Source organism: Pantherophis guttatus, chromosome 1 (assembly GCF_059756535.1).
Source record: "Pantherophis guttatus breed Tessera chromosome 1, ASM5975653v1, whole genome shotgun sequence".
In the NCBI taxonomy this organism is placed as follows: Eukaryota; Metazoa; Chordata; class Lepidosauria; order Squamata; family Colubridae; genus Pantherophis; species Pantherophis guttatus.
In genome coordinates this window covers 22,986,317-23,006,014 of record NC_142063.1, presented here as the reverse complement: position 1 = coordinate 23,006,014, position 19,698 = coordinate 22,986,317, and the positions used below count along the sequence as shown (strand labels likewise).

At 41.5% G+C, this 19,698-nt stretch overlaps 1 protein-coding gene and 1 long non-coding RNA gene across 2 annotated transcripts; one reads left to right on the top strand and one right to left on the bottom strand.

The window, feature by feature from the left end:
* Positions 1 to 2,847: 2,847 nt before the first annotated feature.
* SLC35E1 (solute carrier family 35 member E1) lies at positions 2,848 to 19,120 on the bottom strand. The gene is made up of 6 exons (XM_034437554.3): positions 18,583 to 19,120; positions 15,946 to 16,016; positions 15,545 to 15,682; positions 13,701 to 13,826; positions 10,110 to 10,355; positions 2,848 to 7,330 (listed from the first exon to the last, which is right to left on the bottom strand). The coding sequence occupies exons 1-6, from the start codon at positions 18,992 to 18,994 to the stop codon at positions 7,091 to 7,093; spliced, it is 1,233 nt and encodes a 410-aa protein (XP_034293445.2). The 5' UTR covers positions 18,995 to 19,120; the 3' UTR covers positions 2,848 to 7,090.
* Positions 10,321 to 15,944, top strand: LOC117677403 (uncharacterized). The gene is made up of 2 exons (XR_004594783.3): positions 10,321 to 10,409; positions 15,872 to 15,944. It is a non-coding gene; the product is annotated as an uncharacterized LOC117677403 (long non-coding RNA).
* Positions 19,121 to 19,698: the final 578 nt, after the last annotated feature.

The following is a 19,698-nucleotide window of genomic DNA, read 5'->3' as shown; positions in this document are numbered from 1 at the left end:
GTTTCTTCCGCCCCGTTAGTTTCACGTCCGCCTAGAGAGGTTGGAGGAATTCCTTTAATGAGACGAAATTATTTGCACGCTATTTACACACGCACAGTACATGCATATTTGTATGGCCGCTTCTTGACTCGCGGTGACTCTGGGTGGCTTACAAAAATAACCCACTATACAAACAATAAAAAAAAAAAAATCCCCCACCCCCGCAACATCAATCAATCTGACAAGCCACTTTGATGGGCTTCTTCGCACTCTGGGTTACCCACGTCTGTTGGCAAAGCCGGGTCTTCAGGGTCTTTGGGAAAGTGATGACCCTTTGAGAGCTGTCTGCAACGAAATTCCATCTTAATGTATGCCGATTAGTGTACATTCAAAGTTACAATAAAAAGTTTTCTCCTGTTCTGTTCTGTTCTGTTCTGTTCTGTTCTGTTCTGTTCTATTCTATTCTATTCTATTCTATTCTATTCTATTCCATTCCATTCCATTCCATTCCATTCCATTCCATTCCATTCCATTCCATTCTTGGTTGACTCAGCCTTCCATCCTTCCAAGGTTAGTAAAATGAGGACCCATATTCATCGCTACCGGTTTGTTTGTGCCTGTGTGGGCGCTCACGTGCGCGTGCAACACTTCTGCACATGCACAGAAGCTTCTGCACATGCACAGAGATGTCCAAGTGGGTGGGCGGAGCCTCCTGCCGCTGCTACCAGTTCGCCCTATCTAAGGTGAACCGGTAGCAATCCACCAGTACCCATATTGTTATAGGCAATATGCTGACCCTGTAAACTGCTTAGAGAGGGCTGTAAAAAGCACTGTAAAGGGTATACCAGTCTTATTGCTATTGCTATTGCTATTGTTCTTCTATTCTATTCTATTCTATTCTATTCTATTCTATTCTATTCGTCTAATCTAGTCTAGTCTAGTCTAGTCTAGTCTAGTCTAGTCAAAATAGGGGCCAATCTACTCTCCACAGGGATGCTGTTCCAAAGGAAGGGAGCCACCATGAAGGCTCTTATTCTGGGTCCCACCAGATGGACCTTAGAAGAGGGGACCTGCAACATTCCCTGCCTCCCTGCTCTGGTGGGTCCAGCAGATGTGACGAGGAAGAGTGTCTTATCTGCACATTTTAAAATTTGGAAACTGCTCATTTCACTCACAGAGTCAAGAAAACAGTTAATTTTCTGTCACGTTAAACAATTACATTTTGGCAATATCTTTGCACCTAAGTGCTTTTTTTTTTTTAGTGGAGGTTTGGATTATGGACTGGTGGGATGCAATTAGCCCTTTGTTATCACAAGACTGCAGTAACAAGATCAGGAAGATGTCTCTGTAAGGTAAGGTTGCTTGCTTTTTCTCTCATAATCACCTAGCCAAATGTGCATTCTTGCTCTCAGATGGACTCTCTTTGTGGATGGAGGCCAGTAATGGTCAGAGGAAAACTTTCAAGTTGTTTACACAACCAATAGGCCTTGATGGGAAGGCCTGCTGTTGTCGCTGCACTTCTCTTCAGTGTTGTTTTAGGTTTGGCTCCCACCCCAGATGACTTCCCTCTCAAAATCAGCCCTTTCCTACCCTCTGAAGAGACAACTTATTTTTAACAAGAGAACAAAAGATGCCAGTAACATCAAGTAGCAGGCAGGGGGAATTGCAATAGCACTTAGACTTATATACTACAGGTAGTCCTTGACTTACGACCACAATTGAGCCCAGAATTTATGTTGCTAAGTGAGAAATTTGTTAAGAGAATTTTGCGCCATTTTATGACTTCTCTTGCCACATTTGTTAAGTGAATCACTGCAATTGTTAAATTAGGAACATGGTTGTTAAGTGAATCTGGCTTCCCCAATGACTTTGTCAGGTCACAAAAGAAGATCACATGACTCCGGAACACTGCAACTGTCATAAATATGAACCTGTTGCCAAGCATCCTAATGTAAATCAGATGGCCATGGGGATGCTGCAATGGTCATAAGTGTGAAAAATGCTCATAAGTCACCTTTTTTGTGCGGTTGTAACTTCTATCACTAAATGAACTGTTGTAATCAAGGACTACCTGTAGTGCTTTACAGTACTCTCTAAGCAGTTTACAGGGTCAGCATATTGCTGACCCAACAAACTGGGTCATTTTACTGACCTCAGAAGGATGGAACCTGGTTCAAGTCAACCTTGAACCAGTCAGGATTGAACTCCTGGCAGTGGGCTGCAATACTGCATTCTAACCATGCAGTTACTTCCTTTAAAAGCAAAAACTATTTTCATAATTTTCCAAGTCTTCTTCATAAAAAGGACTGAGTTATACCAAAGGAAACAGATATCAAATTAGGGGTTGCTTCAATAGTGGAGTGCAAAGCAGCTTAGAAGGAAGTACTAACATGAATGATAACAAGAGGCAGTGCATTGATTACGGTGCTGGACTGGGACTAGGGAGACTGAATTCATAGCCACTGGGAGTGATTCTGGGCCAGTCACTGTTTCAGTCTAACCTACTTCACAGGTTGCTCTTGTGAGAATGAAAATAGAGATCTTCATATGAGCCCCTATGAAGTTGAAGAAAAGCAAGTTAGACACTGAATAATTGTTTATTTATCTGTGGGGGGGGGGGTTGGCGACAATAATGCACAAACTTGTGGCATATCTTAAAATCTGTAATGATAGGATGATCTGAAGAAGCCAGACACTGGGGCTTCAGAAAGAATGGAGGCCCATAAGTCTTATTACAATTCAGGATTTTTAATGGTGGGAATTCTGCCTGGCTCATATGCCTTGGTACTGGTGGAAAGGAGAAAGAAGTTGCCTATAATCTTTAGGAAAAAAATGCTGTTACTTTCAACATAAATCCAAGCAAGAAAATTTCAACTTTGCAGAATTCAGCTTTATTTACATATTCAAATTTAAAAAGCATAATTACAACACACTTTGTTTTATCCAATTTTTAAATGTGCAGATTAAAAAAATCATGGTTCCTGTACACTACAAATAAAACCTGAAAAAAATTCACCTTACTTTAGGACAGGAGTGACTGCATTTATTTATAATATATACACCCACACCTATCAACTCAATTAAATATTCCTTTTTCAGACATTGTCAATGCGATATACAAACCATCAAGACTGCCCCTCTGAGAGGCAAGTGACTGACTACACAAACCTAAACATTTATTTGGAAACAGGCAGATCCATCTTGCCAGTTTGAAAAGAACAGACTTCCAAATTATTCAGACTCAAAAGCTGAAGCTGGCTCAGGGAGGCTCCATGTGCCCTTTCCCAAGCTGCCCCAATTCATAAATGACTTAACTTTTTAAAAAGGTTCCTCCCATGGCAGGGGAGGCTTAGAAATGTTTTAAGACACAAAAAACAGCAACCAACTTGCCATGCTGCCTAATATGCAGTTTGAACCTAACACTTGTGTTCATACAAAGGAAATGTTTCAGCAAAAAGATACTCCAGCAAGATACCAAAGGGCATGCCCAGGACATTTTGACTCTGCTCTAGTTCTTTTGTTGTTCTTCATGCTCCTAGTAACTCTTTGCATTACGGTTCTAAAAATAACTGAAAAGGAAGAGTCTTCAAAACTTTTAAGGAATTTGTCCTTTACTAAATTCAAATATTATTGAACTCTGTACCATAGCTTTCTCCAATCTCTTTGTTTTCAATTCTCATAATTTCTAGTTATCACTGGAATTTGCCCATATTGGCTGGGATTATGTGAAGTAACATCTAACAAATTTGGAAGACACCAGACTGAGCGAACCTGACATACCCTGCTCATTGCTACTGTCTAGTATCCTTTGGTATTTACAAATTTTGTCAGTCCATGCAGGTATCAGATGCTGTCATCCAAGACCTTCATTTGGCTATCCAGAGATGTACATTTAAAAAAAAAAAAAAAAAAGGCAAGGACATATGTAAATTGTCCTTAGCATGAATTTCCCAAGCACCAAAAATGTTCCTTTTAGTGAGAGACAAAATTTTACTTATTTACAAGAATAAGTTGCTTGTTGAATCGTAGATCTAAAAGTCAATTTTTACAACTTTTACAAGCTAGCTCTTTGTTCTAGTTCATTGTTCTGCTTTGGGGGAAATTACAGAAATTTTACAACACACTCAAAGCCAAAGTACACACCAGGATTTCCAATTACATATATACAAGTGCATGTGCACCCCTTCCCCGAACATACACACATACATACATGCACTGTTATCCTACCAATCACCCCCTCCCAAGACAAGTAAGTATGAGAATAGATGGGACACCTAAAATTAGTGTATCAAGCAGGCCCAGAATAAACATAATACTCCAAATATTGAATTTCACATATATGTGAAATTCGCTGGGAACATTTTTTTTTTTGAGAGTCTAATGTATGTGCTCTCATCACATGTAGGGCAAAGTCATACCTCATGCAGCTCCTTTCTCATGGCTCTAATTGGGCTACAAATGTTCAAAACTAAAATAGTACATTAGGACTACACCAGTGGTGGGTTTCTACTGGTTCACCTCGGTTTGGGCGAACTGGTAGCGGCGGCGGGAGGCTCCGCACACCCACCCGGACGTCATCACGGACACTCTGCGCATGCGCAAAATGTTCTACGCTTGAGCAGAAGCGCTACGCGCGAGTGAAGCAAGCACGTACGCGCACACACTCACAGTTCCGAACCGGTAGCGAAGGTAAGTGAAAGCCACTATTGGACTACACCAATTACAATCAGCATCCTATTACTAAGACAAGATTCCCAATGCCTCTCACTGCTTCAGAGAATCTAGGGAGAAGGAAGAGAAAATGAATCTCTGTCCAACCTGACAGTGTGAAAGGACACAAAGGAAAGATATGTGACAACATGCTGTAACTTATTGGCTTTTACTGTTTTATATTGTACTCTGGACATACCTAGTTTATTCAGTCAGCTATGCCTTAAAAGCCTCTTAAAAATTAAAATTATTATCAGCTTTGCATCATTACACCATCAATGAGACTGGAATGTTTATCAATACTAGAAGGCGACAGATTTATGTTCCCAACTGAATTATCACAATATAGAATCTGTTCTTTACTGGTCCTAAACTGGGTGAGATCTTAAATCTTTATTTATGATATTCTTTTCACATACATTTATAAAAAAAAAAAAACCAAAGTAGACTCACTCTCTTTGGACAAACACACTTTTAGTACGGAAGTTAGTTCACACATGTAAGAATAATGTCCACTTTTAAATTTTGGGACCTTATGTCCTTCTCAAAAATGAATTAACTATTTTTGTTTTATAAATCTATCTTCCCCCATTTTTTACCCTGGTTTCCTGCTCAAACTGTATAGAAATGATTTTCATTTTGTTTCCATTTAGTGGCCAGGCATGCTCATGTGAAGTCCACATGTCGTTTTATTCTTCTACAGCACACATCTTAAGAGAAAAGCGCTTTCCCACTTTATTCTGTTTGCCATCTGTTTTCATTGCTTTGGTATTATGAAAAGAGAGGGACGTTGGCAGAGAGACATTCCTGTCTTTCTGCTCTAGAAAGAAGGCAGATGAAACCTAAATAACTTGAAAGGAAAATAGTGCCCTCTCGGCAGAGTCATCCTAGACCTTTTGAAATCCTCTGGGAACAGATCAAGGTCAGAATGACTCCCCCATTACCAGTCCCTGCAACCTTCCCATATTGCAGCCTTCATGAGGGGCCTTATTACAGAATGCAAACCTTCTTTTTCAATTGCATACAGCATGGGTGTCTTCCTTTCATCCAGAGCTGCATTTTCTTTTCCACACCCAGGTTAGAGAACTCACATGTCTTTAGCTTCCCTTTGCTCAAGGAGAGAGCAGTTTTAAGAAAATCAAATGGACACCCTAAAATGGATGTGCACATTTTGCCTTCCCACCATCAGCAGGGGCCAGTCAAATTTTAAAAAGAAACAGGCCAAGGTATTTGGCTCTTGTCTAAGACTTGCTTTCTTGTATAAACTAAGGGCCTCTCTCTTACCTGGGCAACCCAGAAACATGATTACAAACTCACAAGAGCATAGTGGACATATTGGAGACTTCTGCTGAAGATCTCAGCTAATCATAGTGCAGGAGAAAGAACTAGTTGCTCCAGTTTCAGTACCCAGGAGAAGAATTCTTGAGAGGCAAAAAGTAAATGTCATCTACAGCAGGAAAGAAAGTATGAGGAGTATTTCAAAGAGAGAACATAAACAATCTGACATCAGGATAGACCAATACTCATAGTGGTATTTCTTAAAAAAATTATCCTTGTAAACTAGAAGAGCACAACCCTCAGAAAATAATTCCTGAAGCTGCATGATATTATTAAGAAATTTTGCCCTATGGAGAAAATTGCATGGCATATGGATCTCTTTGCTTCACCTTTTTGTATGGGGGGGGGGGGAAATCCCAAACAAAAAAGGCTTTGAGACCATGATTAAAACAGGAGCGGGAGAGGGAGGATTTCAGAGCCATACTTGCTACACAGTGCTAGCAGCAAACTCTTGCTACTACATGATTTTATTTATTTTTTTTGAATAAATTCATTCATTCTTTCACCAGAGACTAGAAACTGCTCCCATTCTTCTTCATTTTTGGCAATCCCCCTCATAATGCTGCAAACGAAGGCAGCAAATGAGCAGCAAAGCTACCCTCATTATAGAATACAACAAACCTTCTCCTCTTTTCCACAAAAGAGGGTCCGAGAAAAAAAGTTGTTTTTGTTCTATTTTGAAAATAACTGAAAATGAATGGCAAAGTAAGGCAGAATGCAACTCAAAAAGATCTAAAACCAGGAGTGTAAAGAAGAAAAACTGGCCACGTTTGTGCTACCATGGACAATCAACATGTTCAGGGGCATCTGGTGATCACAGAGACTCAGAGGCTACAGACTGGGGCTTTTGCATGGCCAAATTTTACCTGATGAAACCCACCCCAGTGGTTTCTTCCACTAGGAAGTATTGCTTGGCATGCAGTACCCTCTTCTATAGCATTTATCCCTCCATGGGACATATGCACAGACCCCGGCTATTCCTTGAGACTAAACAGTCACACAAGTGGAAGGGGAAAACTCCATGTGAAGAGTTCACATTGTTTTAGCAATGAATACGCCTTCGCTAAATATCATAGCGACTGGAGCTATAGAGTCCTGGATAGTTCTGCCGGGAATACTGGAGGTGATCTACGAGGACATTGCTCCTGCTGCTACCATACTGGAAATCTCCATGATGTGCAAAGGAGGCAAGTCCATTCTGAGACTTTTCTGGGGTACTCCAGCGCCGATCCAGGTTTGTTAGATCTCCCGTCGTGATAGGAAGGAGCTGCTTTTTTGCTTCCCGGTGTGCATCGTATTTGGTCTGTAAAATAATTACACTATCAGCCTCAGAAATCAGAATATCTACTCAAGTACAAACAGCCTAAAAACAAGGGATACATTAACTATCTTGAGAAATATTAAATGAGAAACTGTTAACTTGCTCTTTCCATTTATTAATGAGAAAGCACTAACTGCTCCCATTGATGATTGATAGGATTAAGAAATCACCTCAGAATGTAGAGGATTGAGTAAGGAGTCCATGTGGTAGACACTATGGTGGGCTTCCATCATGGCAAAAGGAAAGACCTATGTCTGAGGAGCAACATGGAAGTATTGCCTTTGGAATCTTGGGAGCATATGAGTCATAACAGGGCAAGACATAAACTCAAGCCTGATTGGTCAGTTCATTTGACTTCTAGAGTCTCAAATGAAGCCCCTCCCCGCTATTGCATCATAAACTGAGCTCATCAATATTCCTGTAAGAGAATGAGCCAGACTGATTCCACTTTGGCTGGATGGGATCAGTGAAGCAAAGTGGGTGTGGACATATCACATTCACAGACAGAGGTAGGAATTTTTTTCTGTTGTCATTTTTGAGAGGAAAGCAGAGTTCTTTGCATTTTTCTGTCAGTACTGAACTGTAACTTGTTATATTAACTGAGTTGTTTTAGTGTGGTGGGCTGCTAAGATTACAGGCCACTAAGGAAGCCTTCAAAACACATCTAGGTTATATAGTGTCAAAGTTTCTTTGTGATATTTTGAAACAACATATCACCTCCTTCGCATTAAGTTCAACTACCAACCTCAGGGAGGGCAGAACTGTAATGTCCTGGACCCGTGATGGCGAACCTATGGCATGTGTGCCACTGGTGGTATGTGTAGCCATATCAGTGGGCACGTAAGCTCGGCTCTGGCGTGCATGTGTGCGCCAGTCAGCTGATTTTCGGGCCTTCTGACCCACCATAAGTAGTGAAACAGGCTGTTTCCTGCCTCCGGAGGGCCTTGGGAGGTGGAGGTGGGGAAAGCCCGTTTTTTGCTGTCCTGAGCCTCTAGAGCAGTGATGGCTGACCTTTTTGCCATCATGTGCCAGGAGAGGGGGGGCGGGGGAGGGTCGCACACACGTGCCCACGCTCATGCGCACACAACCCCACCCACCCCTGGCACGATAGCCTGGTAGGCCCGTTTTTCTTTCTTACCTGGTTCCAGATCCTCTCTATGCATCTGGGAAGGGCAAAAACAGCCTTTCCCACTCCCTTGGAGGCCCTACAGAGGCTGAAAGGGCCCATTTCCCAACTCTCGGTGGGACAGGAAGTGACATTTTTTGCTGTACCCAGCCTCCAGAACTTCTCTAGGAGTCTCTAGGAGCCTCTCTAGGAATCTCTGGAGGCTGGAGACAGGAAAAAACGTCACTTCCTGTCCCACTGGGAGTCGGGAAATGGGCCCTTTCAGCCTCCGTAGGGCCTCCAAGGGAGTGGGAAAGGCTGTTTTCGCCCTTCCCAGATGCATAGAGAGGATCTGGAGCCAGGTAAGAAAGAAAAACGGGCCTTCCCCCTCCCAGGCCCTCCAGAGGCAGGAAACAGCCTGTTTCCCTACTTCTGGTGAGCCCAGAAGACCCGAAAATCAGCTGGCCGGCGCATGCATGCGCCCCAGAGCTGAGCTGGCGTGCCCACTAATATGCCACCTGTGGAACGCGTGCCATAGGTTCGCCATCACGGCTCTAGAGCCTCTCTAGGAGTCTGGGGAGGGTGAAAATGGCCTTCCCTACCCCCCCGGAGGTCCTCCTGAGGCCGAAAACGGCCTGTTTGCCAAGTTGGCAAACGCGGGGGCGGGGCACATAGAATTATTGGTGTGGGCACACACGCATGAGCCCCCCGCCCCCCTCCTGGCACGTGATCGCAAAAAGGTTAGCCATCACTGTCCTGGACTATTAAAGGCCATTTCAACTCTCAAGACTGGGAAACTCTACTTCATTTGATTATTTTATCATACTCATCTTTTATAACAATAGCTAGGCTTGAGTAATTTTTATATGGTATTTAAAATTGTTGCATATTTATACTGCAGCTTGTGAGGAATCAACCTAACTTTGGGTTGTCTTTACAATACTTGTCAGAATTAACTTTGTTTCTGTTTTCTTCCTAAAAGCTTAAGGTATACATTATTTAGTTTTCTACCTCAAAATCGTGGAGAACTATGTTGTTGATTTTGCACCATTGAAATCTGGCAATGTTGAGGACTGATAGAAGAGAATATTTGTAGCTCAAGACTGAATTGTGGGGTCTCTGGCGCTCTCTGAGCTTGGTTGTTTTCTTGCAGGCCTTTCATTACCAAACTAGATAAACATTATCAGTGATGATGTCACCTGGTTTGATAATGAAACTGTAAGAAAATAACCCAGTTATGTGCAAGAAAATGACCCAATTCAGAGAATACCAAGGACTCCGTATGTTGAGGAGCTACAAAAAAGAGAACTATGGACCACTTGTGGCTCTGTAACTTTATACAGTCAAAAGTAGAGCTTCATTCATGGAATAATATTTGATTTGAGAAATCAGGAGATAAGAATCCATAAAGACAGAAATATACCTCTTTCTCAAGTCATTAATGAAACTCAAAAGTTAAGAAAAAGTCATTCTGTTCATTTTGAGGAAACAGAAAATGAATCCTGAGCTAGCCCAACCATTTAAAAAGTTAAACCTCAGTTATGCTTGAATTCCAGTCTGAGTTCCAACCAGGGCTCAGAGAATATTTCAAATACATTCATTTTTCATTCACTGTTTGGCCTGAGGTTAAAAGAAGATTTTCCATTGGCTACATACCTTGTTGTACAAAAACACTCCCAGGATAGCAGTCATCATGCCCAGAACATTGGTGGAGGTGACAGGGTTGCGAAGCATGATCAGGGAGACACTAATGACAGTGATCCTTTTTGTGGCATTTGCAACAGAATAACTCAAAGGGCTGATAAGGTTCAGGATGCTGAAGGCAATGACATTCTGGGCAAAGTTGCAGAAACCGCTGATGGCCAAGAGAAGGATGGTCCATGGCCAATGAGCCATTGAACTCTGTGGGAGAAACAGTCTGTGAGACACCAGCAACCTTAAAAGGAACAGAAGCAGGTACAACACACTGGTTGTGGTAATTGGTTGGGTATAACTTAATATTTCTCTAATTAAGCACAAGGATTCCTAGCTTTCAATTCCAAACATTGTTAAAGATATAAAGATACTTTAGAGTAGGCCTATACATGATGTACCCATCTGCAAGTTCTTATATAAAATGTAATTTCCCCCCAATATCATGTTGTTAAAGTATCTTTTTACCTGTGAATCCAAGTCACTAAATATAGTTCACCAGTTGTTGACATAAAACTATTTTTATATGCACCATAATCATTGTAATTAATTTGTCGAGGAAAGAATTTTCAGTTCTGATATATCCTTAGATAGAAATGTCCTTTATTTTTTTAACATTTCATTCAAAAAAGTATCTCTTAGTAAGAGCATAAATGAAAGAGCCATGACAATTGAATCATAAGCTTGAAAGTTGATCTATTAAACTAAAACAGTCCTGTAGGAAACGTTTGCTTTCATATGATTAGAACAAATCAAATACTTTTTTCTATAATATACTAAAATCTTGCTTGGTTACTCTGTTACAGGTGGTATTTATTTAATGACCAATTGTTCAGTGACCAAAGTTATGATGGTGCTGAACAAGTGATAGTTACGTATGAACAGTCTTTATATGCTGCATCCCCTGGGTCACCTGACCACCATTTACAACCTATTTTCCTGGCTTCCTACTAAGTCAATCAGGAAGCCAGCAGGGGATCACAAAAGGTGACCATGTGAAGATCTAACCTGTAATAACCTGTGATGATTCACTTAATGACTATAACTGGGACTGCCAGAATTTGTTGTTAAGCAGCAATCATGTGATATGCTTTATAACCACATTGCAGCAACAGAAATTCTGATCCCAATTACCTTCTTTAATCAAGGACTGCTATTAGTATAACATGTAAGAGCTGCGGTGGCGCAGTGGTTAGAGTGCAGTACTGCAGGCTACTTCTGCTGATTACCGGCTGCCAGCAGTTTGGCAGATTGAATCTCACCAGGTTCAAGGCTGACTCAGCCCTCCATCCATCCAAGGTGGGTAAAATGAGGACCCAGATTGTTGGGGGCAATATGCTGATTCTGTAAATTGCTTAGAGAGGGCTGTAAAGCACTGTGACACGGTATATAAGTCTAAGTGCTATTGCTAATAGAGAAATAAGGCCACCCAGCTTTCAAAAAAAGTTGAAAAAAGATAGTTTTATTATTGAATAACTAGTTCTTTTAGAATTACTTAACCTGTTAGCATACTGTGAATAATTTACCAGATGTAGCTGAGATTCTAAGTGCAAAGAAATGGATAGACCCGAAAGTATTTTAAAGGATGAAAAAGCTATCAAGATTTTGCAATAATTTATAAACTGGAATGGGCAACATGGCACTATTCGGATACAATAGTCAAAAATTCTTACTGGCTACGCTAGGTACAGTACAGTTTATTTACTTATGGCCACCTACCTCCTAGGTGACTACACTATAATTTAACAGCAATTATCTTAGTGGACACCTATTTGCTAAAAAACAGTAGAACTTAGTGACAAGTTTAATTTAATATAATTTTGGTAAGAAATTACTTATTAATAAGATTTAGATCTTTCTTCCCTCAAAGAGTTCAACAGTCCTTCAATTTCAACAAACCACTTGAGATTAGCTAGGCTGTCACTTGACCAAAGTTAATACAATGATAAAATCCATAAAAGGTGAAAACTCAAAAGGCATGAGCAAAAAATACATTTTGAGCTCCCTCATAACGTACAGTAATAAAGGCTCCAGCAACAATTTATTATGCATCCTGCCACAAGAAAGGCAAGATTATTTGTATTATACTATCTATGCCTTTGGCAGGGTCTGCAAAAGTGCCTAGTTAATTACCTAAACTGATCATCATGAAGAAAACCTATTTTTGCATCCACTAAGAGTAAACAATGACTTGATGGCACATAATCAATCAAAAGCTATGACACTCTTGAGGGCTTATAACTGGTTTAGAGAGCTATTGGGAAGCAGTGCAATTGTTTCAGCACAGTGATGATATGGCAACACCTTTGTAGCCGCATTTTGAGCAGTTCCAATTTCTGTACTGTCCAAGGGCTTCCCTTCAACATATACACAGCAATAGCCTTTGAGGTTACCAGCATCTGGATCACCAATACCAGGTTTCCATCTCCAGAAAGAGGCCCAATTTGTTTTTCAAATAAGCTGATAAAAGGCTCCATTGCCACTGATGAGATGCCAGATCCAGAAAGGACCCCCAGACTGTGAACCTGCACGTTTAGGGAGAGTACAACCCCATCCAGCATAGCCTTATCTCCTGAATCTTGAAGTTCAGCCCCTGGATCAGCAACAACTCCATCTTGTCTGGTTTCAGCTTCACCTTGTTCTCCCACATTCAGTCAGTCCTTTATACAGCCAGGAGACTTGCAGAAGCTCTCGAGACATCCAACCCTGAGCTCGCAGGAAAGGAGAAGTATAGCTGAGTATCATCAGCATACCGACAGTGACTAGCTCCAAACCCAGCAGCCTTGATGTTAAATATAATTAAACTTTGCATGATCTGCAGGACAGTCCCAGGGGTTGAGCAACAGTCTCTCATAACACCACCAGGTAGTGCCTTGAAGGGAAAGGGCAGAATTACTGAAAACAGTGCCTCTAAATTTCAGCTTCTTCAATAGTTCCAGCAGGTTGGCATGACCAGTAGTATTAAAAGGAGGCTACAGGAGCATCAATAGGACTGCATTTTCCTTCTCTCTTTCTCCCAGCAGTGGCTTACTTTTTATTGCAGATTTCACTTTTAACAAAGTGAATTTTTCCTTTTTAACAACATACCAAATAAGGTACAACACATGTATACATTTCAATAATTGAAAAAAAAATATTTAGATAAAAGCCAAACATCTTATTCTGAATCTTTCCATCTATACACTATTCATTTTCCATAACTGGCTGAACTCTTCCATCTAAGTACCCTTCTTCTTGTCTACCAGAACACTTCAAAGTCTATTGAAGAACATAGGCTCAAAAAATGTCTACAAATTTCAAGAATTCAGTCAACCCATCATCCAGTTCAGTTTTGGAGCTCTCGTGGTTTTATTGCTAATATGCTCAAAGTCCTTCATGATGATCAAAATCTGGGTTCAATACCAGTTCTAAACAGCTAAGACAAAAATATGGGAGGGCTGCAATGGAAAACATGATAAAAATATCACCAAAAAAGCAATGGGAGCCTCCTGACCCCAACTCACTCCCGGGACATACTTCCAAGCTAAAGGCCTTTTCTACAGAGTTAACACTTACCAAGTCATTTTCTACCAGGAATGAAGATAGATCAACCAGCACCCATGTTGGGATCATGAAAAACACAGCATGGCACCCAAGGATGTTCAACAGACGGAGATGGTGTATTCGTGAATCTCTTAAAACCTGTAAGAACAAAGAATTCAGAAACAGCTCCTCCTTCAAGGATCATTTTTTTTAGTTGTTTTTCTTCCTGTAAACTGAAATGTAATTGCTGTATTTCAAATACACAATTTCTTTACCTGTGTGCAATTGAATACAGTGGCAGTGATTAAGCCATTTTTTCTAATTTGATGACCTACAGATAAATTGCATCTCAACTTTCATAATTCCCAGCCTTCATAGCTGTTGGGTAATGTTGAGACTATAGAAAGAGTGCAGAGAAGAGCAACAAAAATGACAAGGGGACTGAAGGCTAAAGCATATGATGAACAGTTGTGGGATGTCTAGTCTAATGAGGAGAAGGACAAGAGATGACATGATAGCAGTTTTCCAATATTCGAGGGGTTGCAATAGGAGAGGAGGTCAACCTATCTTCAAAATACCTGATGATAGGACAAGAAGTAATAGAAGCAAACTTATCAAGGAGAGATACAGCCTAAAACTGAGGAGAAATTTTCTGACAATGAGAGCAATTAACAAGAGGAACGGCTTGCCTCCAGAAGTTGTGGGTACTCCAGTACTGGAGGTTTTTGGGTGATTGGACAGCCATTTTTCCGGAGTGGTATAGGGCCTCCTGCTTGAGCAGGTTATTGGACTAGAAGACACCTTCCAACTGTTTTTTTTATATTCTATATAAATGAAATCTTATTTTGAGTCAGAGGCACCAAGTTGAAAAATCTCAACTAAACAATAAAATAATAAAATTTGAAAAATCTAGGCAACACTATTTATTATTTATTTGTTCAACTTGTATGCCACCTTTCTCTGAAGACTCAAGGCAGCTTACAATGCATTTAAAAACCATATATAAAAACATTAAAAATTAAAACATTAAAAACAATTAAAACCCATTCACACCATTCATGGCCGGATCTCGCCAGATCGCAACAGCGAGATCAACGGCCCCAGGCCTGCCAGAAAAGCCAGGTCTTCACCACTTTTCGGAAGGCCAATAGGGTGGGGATGGTCCGGATCTCAGGAGATAACTGGTTCGAGAGAGCTGGGGCAGCCACAGAGAAGGCCCTCCCTGCGGGCCCGCCAACATCTAGCATCTAACTACAAACTAATTGGGTGACTCTGTGTCTGCCTGTCTGTCTTAAAAAGGCCCCCAAACCAACCTCTTTAAGCTATTCAAGAAATCTTATTATACATTTAGTTGCTAACTTTTAAGTCACTTAAAAGCCTGAAGCCTGAAAATTCATCATATAAACTAACATACAGAGTCCAACTTACTTAGTGTAAACTATATGTTAGTTTAGACTAAAAAAGATTTGGACATTTAAGGTTCAATGTGCTGTGAGAACTCAACCATATTCTTACAATGGTGTGTCAATAAGGCCATCGTGTTAAGGCATGTTATTAGAACATAATATTGTGGATTGTAAACCTGGATTTAGCATGTTATGAACATAAACTACCAGCTGACTTAAGGAAACCCTCCCCTACTCTCCATTTCAGTTTTCCATCTATAAATTGGTTAACAATTGCAGCTTAGACTTTGTGTACCACAAAGAAACGATTGAGTTTCTACACCATTAGAGAATATGAGAACTTGAAATGTGAATATATCACATTTGTTACAAAGACCGACAGCATAATCATTAGTGCAGAAATATCAAGTACATTTGCATATGTGTAGCCAAGTGCAAAAATATACATTAAAACAAATAACCACAGGGTACCTTCTTAGAGAAAATATTCTGAAGTGAGAAGCAGAGAGTGGCAGCCAGGGCACTGATAAGCCCCCAAGTATCAAATGAGAGTTCTGTAACTGTAGCCAGCAGCACTCCACCAATAATAGGGATGAGGGATAAATATACCTGACGGAAGAAAAGAAAAAAAATACCTCTATTTATTTATTTATTAAATGTGTTTGCCGCCCATCTCACTTCAAGGCAATTCTGAGCAGCTTACTTATACGGGACAGCAGCTGTTTCCCAAGTTCAGGTGGTACAGAAAGTTTATGCAAGCCTCACAAAACTCGCTTTCCAAATGTTTTCTTTTTCCAGATAAACATTTCAATGAACAACTGCAGAGAAGCGTCAAATACTTCATCCCTCTGACTACACTTTATTTCTCTTACCTTGGTTGTCTGCTTTTCCTTCATGATGATTCTTGACAGGAGAACAACCCAAATAGGCATTGTTGCTTTAACTGGAAAGAGGAGGAAGGGCACAGAATTAAAGTCGGAACGGAGGCCAGCAACAAGGCCTGTGAAATAAAAGCTACTGATATATTGCACGCAGATATTGCTCAACACAATGTAATGCAGTATAAATAATTGTTCAACCATCACTCACGTATGCAAAAGCTTCCATAGTGATACTGTGACACTCCTAGACTACCCGATACTTTTTTCTATACTACTTCCTGCTTTACAACTAAACTACATGCTAACTACGCTTTGTGCCATTTTGAAAAAACAAGGACAGCTTTTCTAAACATAAAAGATACAAAAATCTTGCCTGAACACAATTTTTAATATGCAAATTACACAACAACTACAAGAAACTTACAGTGTGAAATACAGGTAGTCCTCCATTTAGAACAGTCTGTTTAGTGACCATTTGAAGCTACAACAATACTGAAAAAAGTGACATATGACTATTGTTCACATGACTGTTGCAGCATCTCCAGGGTCGCATGATCCAAATTCAGATACTTGGCAACTGGCTCATATTTATGACAGCTACAGTGTACCGGGGTCATGTGATCACCTTTTTGTGACTTTCTGACAAGCAAAGTCAATGGGAAAGCCAGATTCACTTAACAACTGTGTTACTAACTTAACCGCTGCAGTGATTCATTTAACAACTGTGGCAAAAAAGTTCGTAAAATGAGGTGAAACTCACTTAACAACTATCTCACTAGGCCACAGAAATTTTGGGCTCAATTGTGGTCATAAGTCAAGGACTACCTGTATTGAAACATATTTTATTTTACCTCCACAATTAATTCTGCAAGGAATTAAAGATAAATGGAGAAATCAAGGCTGCACGGGATTTCTGAGATTAATTAAATACATCTGAAGGGTTTTTTGGGCAGAATCCTTTATCAGTGAAATAAATTTACTTGAGGAACAAATCCTTTTATTCCCTCAGCTTCTCCCGTAGCCCCCTGGAGAAGAATGTGATACTGTACAAAATGCATGGGGAAGAATGAATTATACCCCTCATTCCTCCTCCCACATATTATTTATACTGACAGAATATCTTCAAATGAAGATGGTTCACTGGATTTCATTATCAGACAGCACAACCCTCAGTTTTCCCTGCCTTTGCTTCCCCTCTTAAGAACTATCAGGCATTCTGGTTGAACCAGATTATTGGCAGTAAAAACTTAAAAAAAAAAAACACAATACCATACCCTCCAGGCATGCTTTTTCTTCCTCAATATAAATAAGGACATTATCTTGAAATTCTGCCAACATTCTACACATAAATGGGGACAGTCTAGTAATCTAATGAAAACTGATACCTCCATACAGAGAAAGCCCTCTTTCTAGCTCTTTGCAAATCCACTTGTGAACCAAAGTAGTTTAACACTGAACTACGAAGAGAAATACAACTAGTCCTTGACTTACAACAGTTTGTATAATGACCTTTCGACGTTACAACGGTGCTGAAAAAAGTGACTCATGACCATTTTTTCACTCTTGCGATGACTGCAGCATCCCCATGGTCATGCGGTCAAAATTCAGATGCTTGCAACTGGTTCATATTTATCACGCTTGCAGTGTACACCGTTTTAAGTTTTTTGTGACCTTCTGACAAGCAAAGTCAATAGGGAAGTTAGATTCACTTAAAACTTCGCCTAAAGATTCACCTAAACTTAACAACCATGTTACTAATTTAACTGTAGCAATTCACTTAATAACTGTGGCAAGAAAGGTTGTAAAATGGGGCAACATTCACTTAACAACAAAAATCTGGGGCTTAATTGCGGATCATAAAGTCGAGGACTACCTGTAACCAAGATTCCAAACTCATCCTTAGTCACAAATGTTCACCGGGCAATATTGGGCCAATCAACTTCCCCTTAACCCACCTTACCTCACAAGGCAGTTGTGGGGATAACAGGAGACAGCATAATGCACTGCTACCCCTTGTGATTAGCAGTCATAGAGTGTGGACTGGGACCAAAGACATCCCAGCTTCCATCTAGTCCACCCTTAGCCGTAGGGAGAACCTTACTGGTGACTTTGGGCCAGTCATTCTCTAGGCCAGGGGTGGGCAATTGTGGCTCTTTTACAACCTGTGGACTTCAACTCCCAGAATTCTGGGAGTTGAAGTCCACAGGTTGTAAAAGAGCCACAATTGCCAACCCCTGATTCTAGGCTCAAACATACCCCCCACATTTATTCCTGGGGAGAAAATAGGAAGAAATGCTACCGCTAGGTGTGCTGTCTTAGGTCGACCCATAGTAACATCTCAAAAAAAAAAAAAAAAAAAAAGGACAGTTGGAAGAAGTGCTTCCTTCTTTCTCGATTACTCAACCCCGGGCCCAGAAAAAAAATTGAAACGTTATTTCCAATGCAAGCGTATTATATCCTCAGGCGATCCCTCCTCCTATCTAGAACAGGGAGAGGAACAAACGAAGTGCCTCTCCCCTCCCTCCCCCCCTCCCCGCACTTTTAAACCTGAAAGCACTCTGCACATGGACCAGAGCCTCCTTCCTTCCTTCCCTCCCCCTCCCCCACCCCGCGCGTTCCCCATCATACCGGTGTGAGCGTAGGAAATCGGGACTCGCCAAAGGGAGACGTGGGCCGAGACGGAGGCCAAGTACTTGCCGAAGGCCAGCGGGAGGATGAGGCGCGGGTAGGCGCGAGGGGGCAGCTGGGCAGGGCTGGCGGCGGGCACGCGCCAGGCCCGCAGCAAGGGGGGCAGGAGCGCCACCAGGCCCAGCACGTGGCAGAGGGAGACGGTGACGGGACGCGGGAAGTCGCCCAGCAGCACCTTGTTCACCACATTCCCGCCGGCGCTCAGGGCGTACCACGCCAGGCAGAGCGCGGGCACGCGGAAGAGCCCCGTGGACCCGCGAGGGGACGCGCCGGAAGGGCCGGCGGGCGAAGGGGGGACGGGAGGGGGGAGGAGGAGGCCAGGAGGTGGCGGCGGCGGCGGCGGCGACACCATCCTCGGGTTGAGGGGGGTGGGGGGGGGAAAAGAAAAGCTGCACCGGTGCCTCTGCAGCCGGGCCGGAGCCGCTTTGCCTTGTTTCCCTCGGACGCGTCACTTCCGCACAGCCGGCGGAAGCGGAGTGCCATAGCGACGGAAGCCCGGGAGACGGCTACGTTCAATTTCAAAAAAAAAAAGCGAAGTTCTCAACGGTTGGTCCTGGCAACAGGGAAGGAGCCGGCTGGTTTCGCTTTCTTTGCGGTGTGTGGCACTGGGGGGGGCGGGGGGGGGGGGGAACGAGCGAGAAACGACTACACTGCTTTAGCTCCCAAAGTTTTGAGGGGTTTTATTATATTATGGGACCTTCATCACTGGAAGCTCCCACAATATAATAAAAATTAAAATATTAAAATATTATATATATATTATTATATTAATATATATATTAATATATTATTAATATATATATTAATTATATATATTAATATATATATATTAAAATATTTAAAAAAGGTCAGAAATTGGTGTATACCAGAGGTCTTCAAACTTGGCAGCTTTAAGACTTGTGGACTTCAACTCCCAGAATTCTCCAGCCAGCTATGCTGGTTGGAGAATTCTGGGAGTTGAAGTCCACAAGTCTTAAAGCTGCCAAGTTTGAAGACCTCTGGTATAGGGTCTCCTGCTTGGGCATGGGGGTTTGACTAGTTGACCTACAAGGTCCC

Excerpts from the sequence above, each read along its gene's own strand:
- SLC35E1 (XM_034437554.3), bottom strand. The coding sequence starts at position 18,994 with ATGGTGTCGCCGCCGCCGCCGCCGCCACCTCCTGGCCTCCTCCTCCCC. Across the intron at positions 16,017-18,582 it reads GATTTCCTACGCTCACACCG|TTAAAGCAACAATGCCTATT; the intron begins GTATGATGGGGA and ends TCCTCTTTCCAG. Across the intron at positions 10,356-13,700 it reads TCCTGGTAGAAAATGACTTG|AGTTCAATGGCTCATTGGCC; the intron begins GTAAGTGTTAAC and ends TTTCTCCCACAG.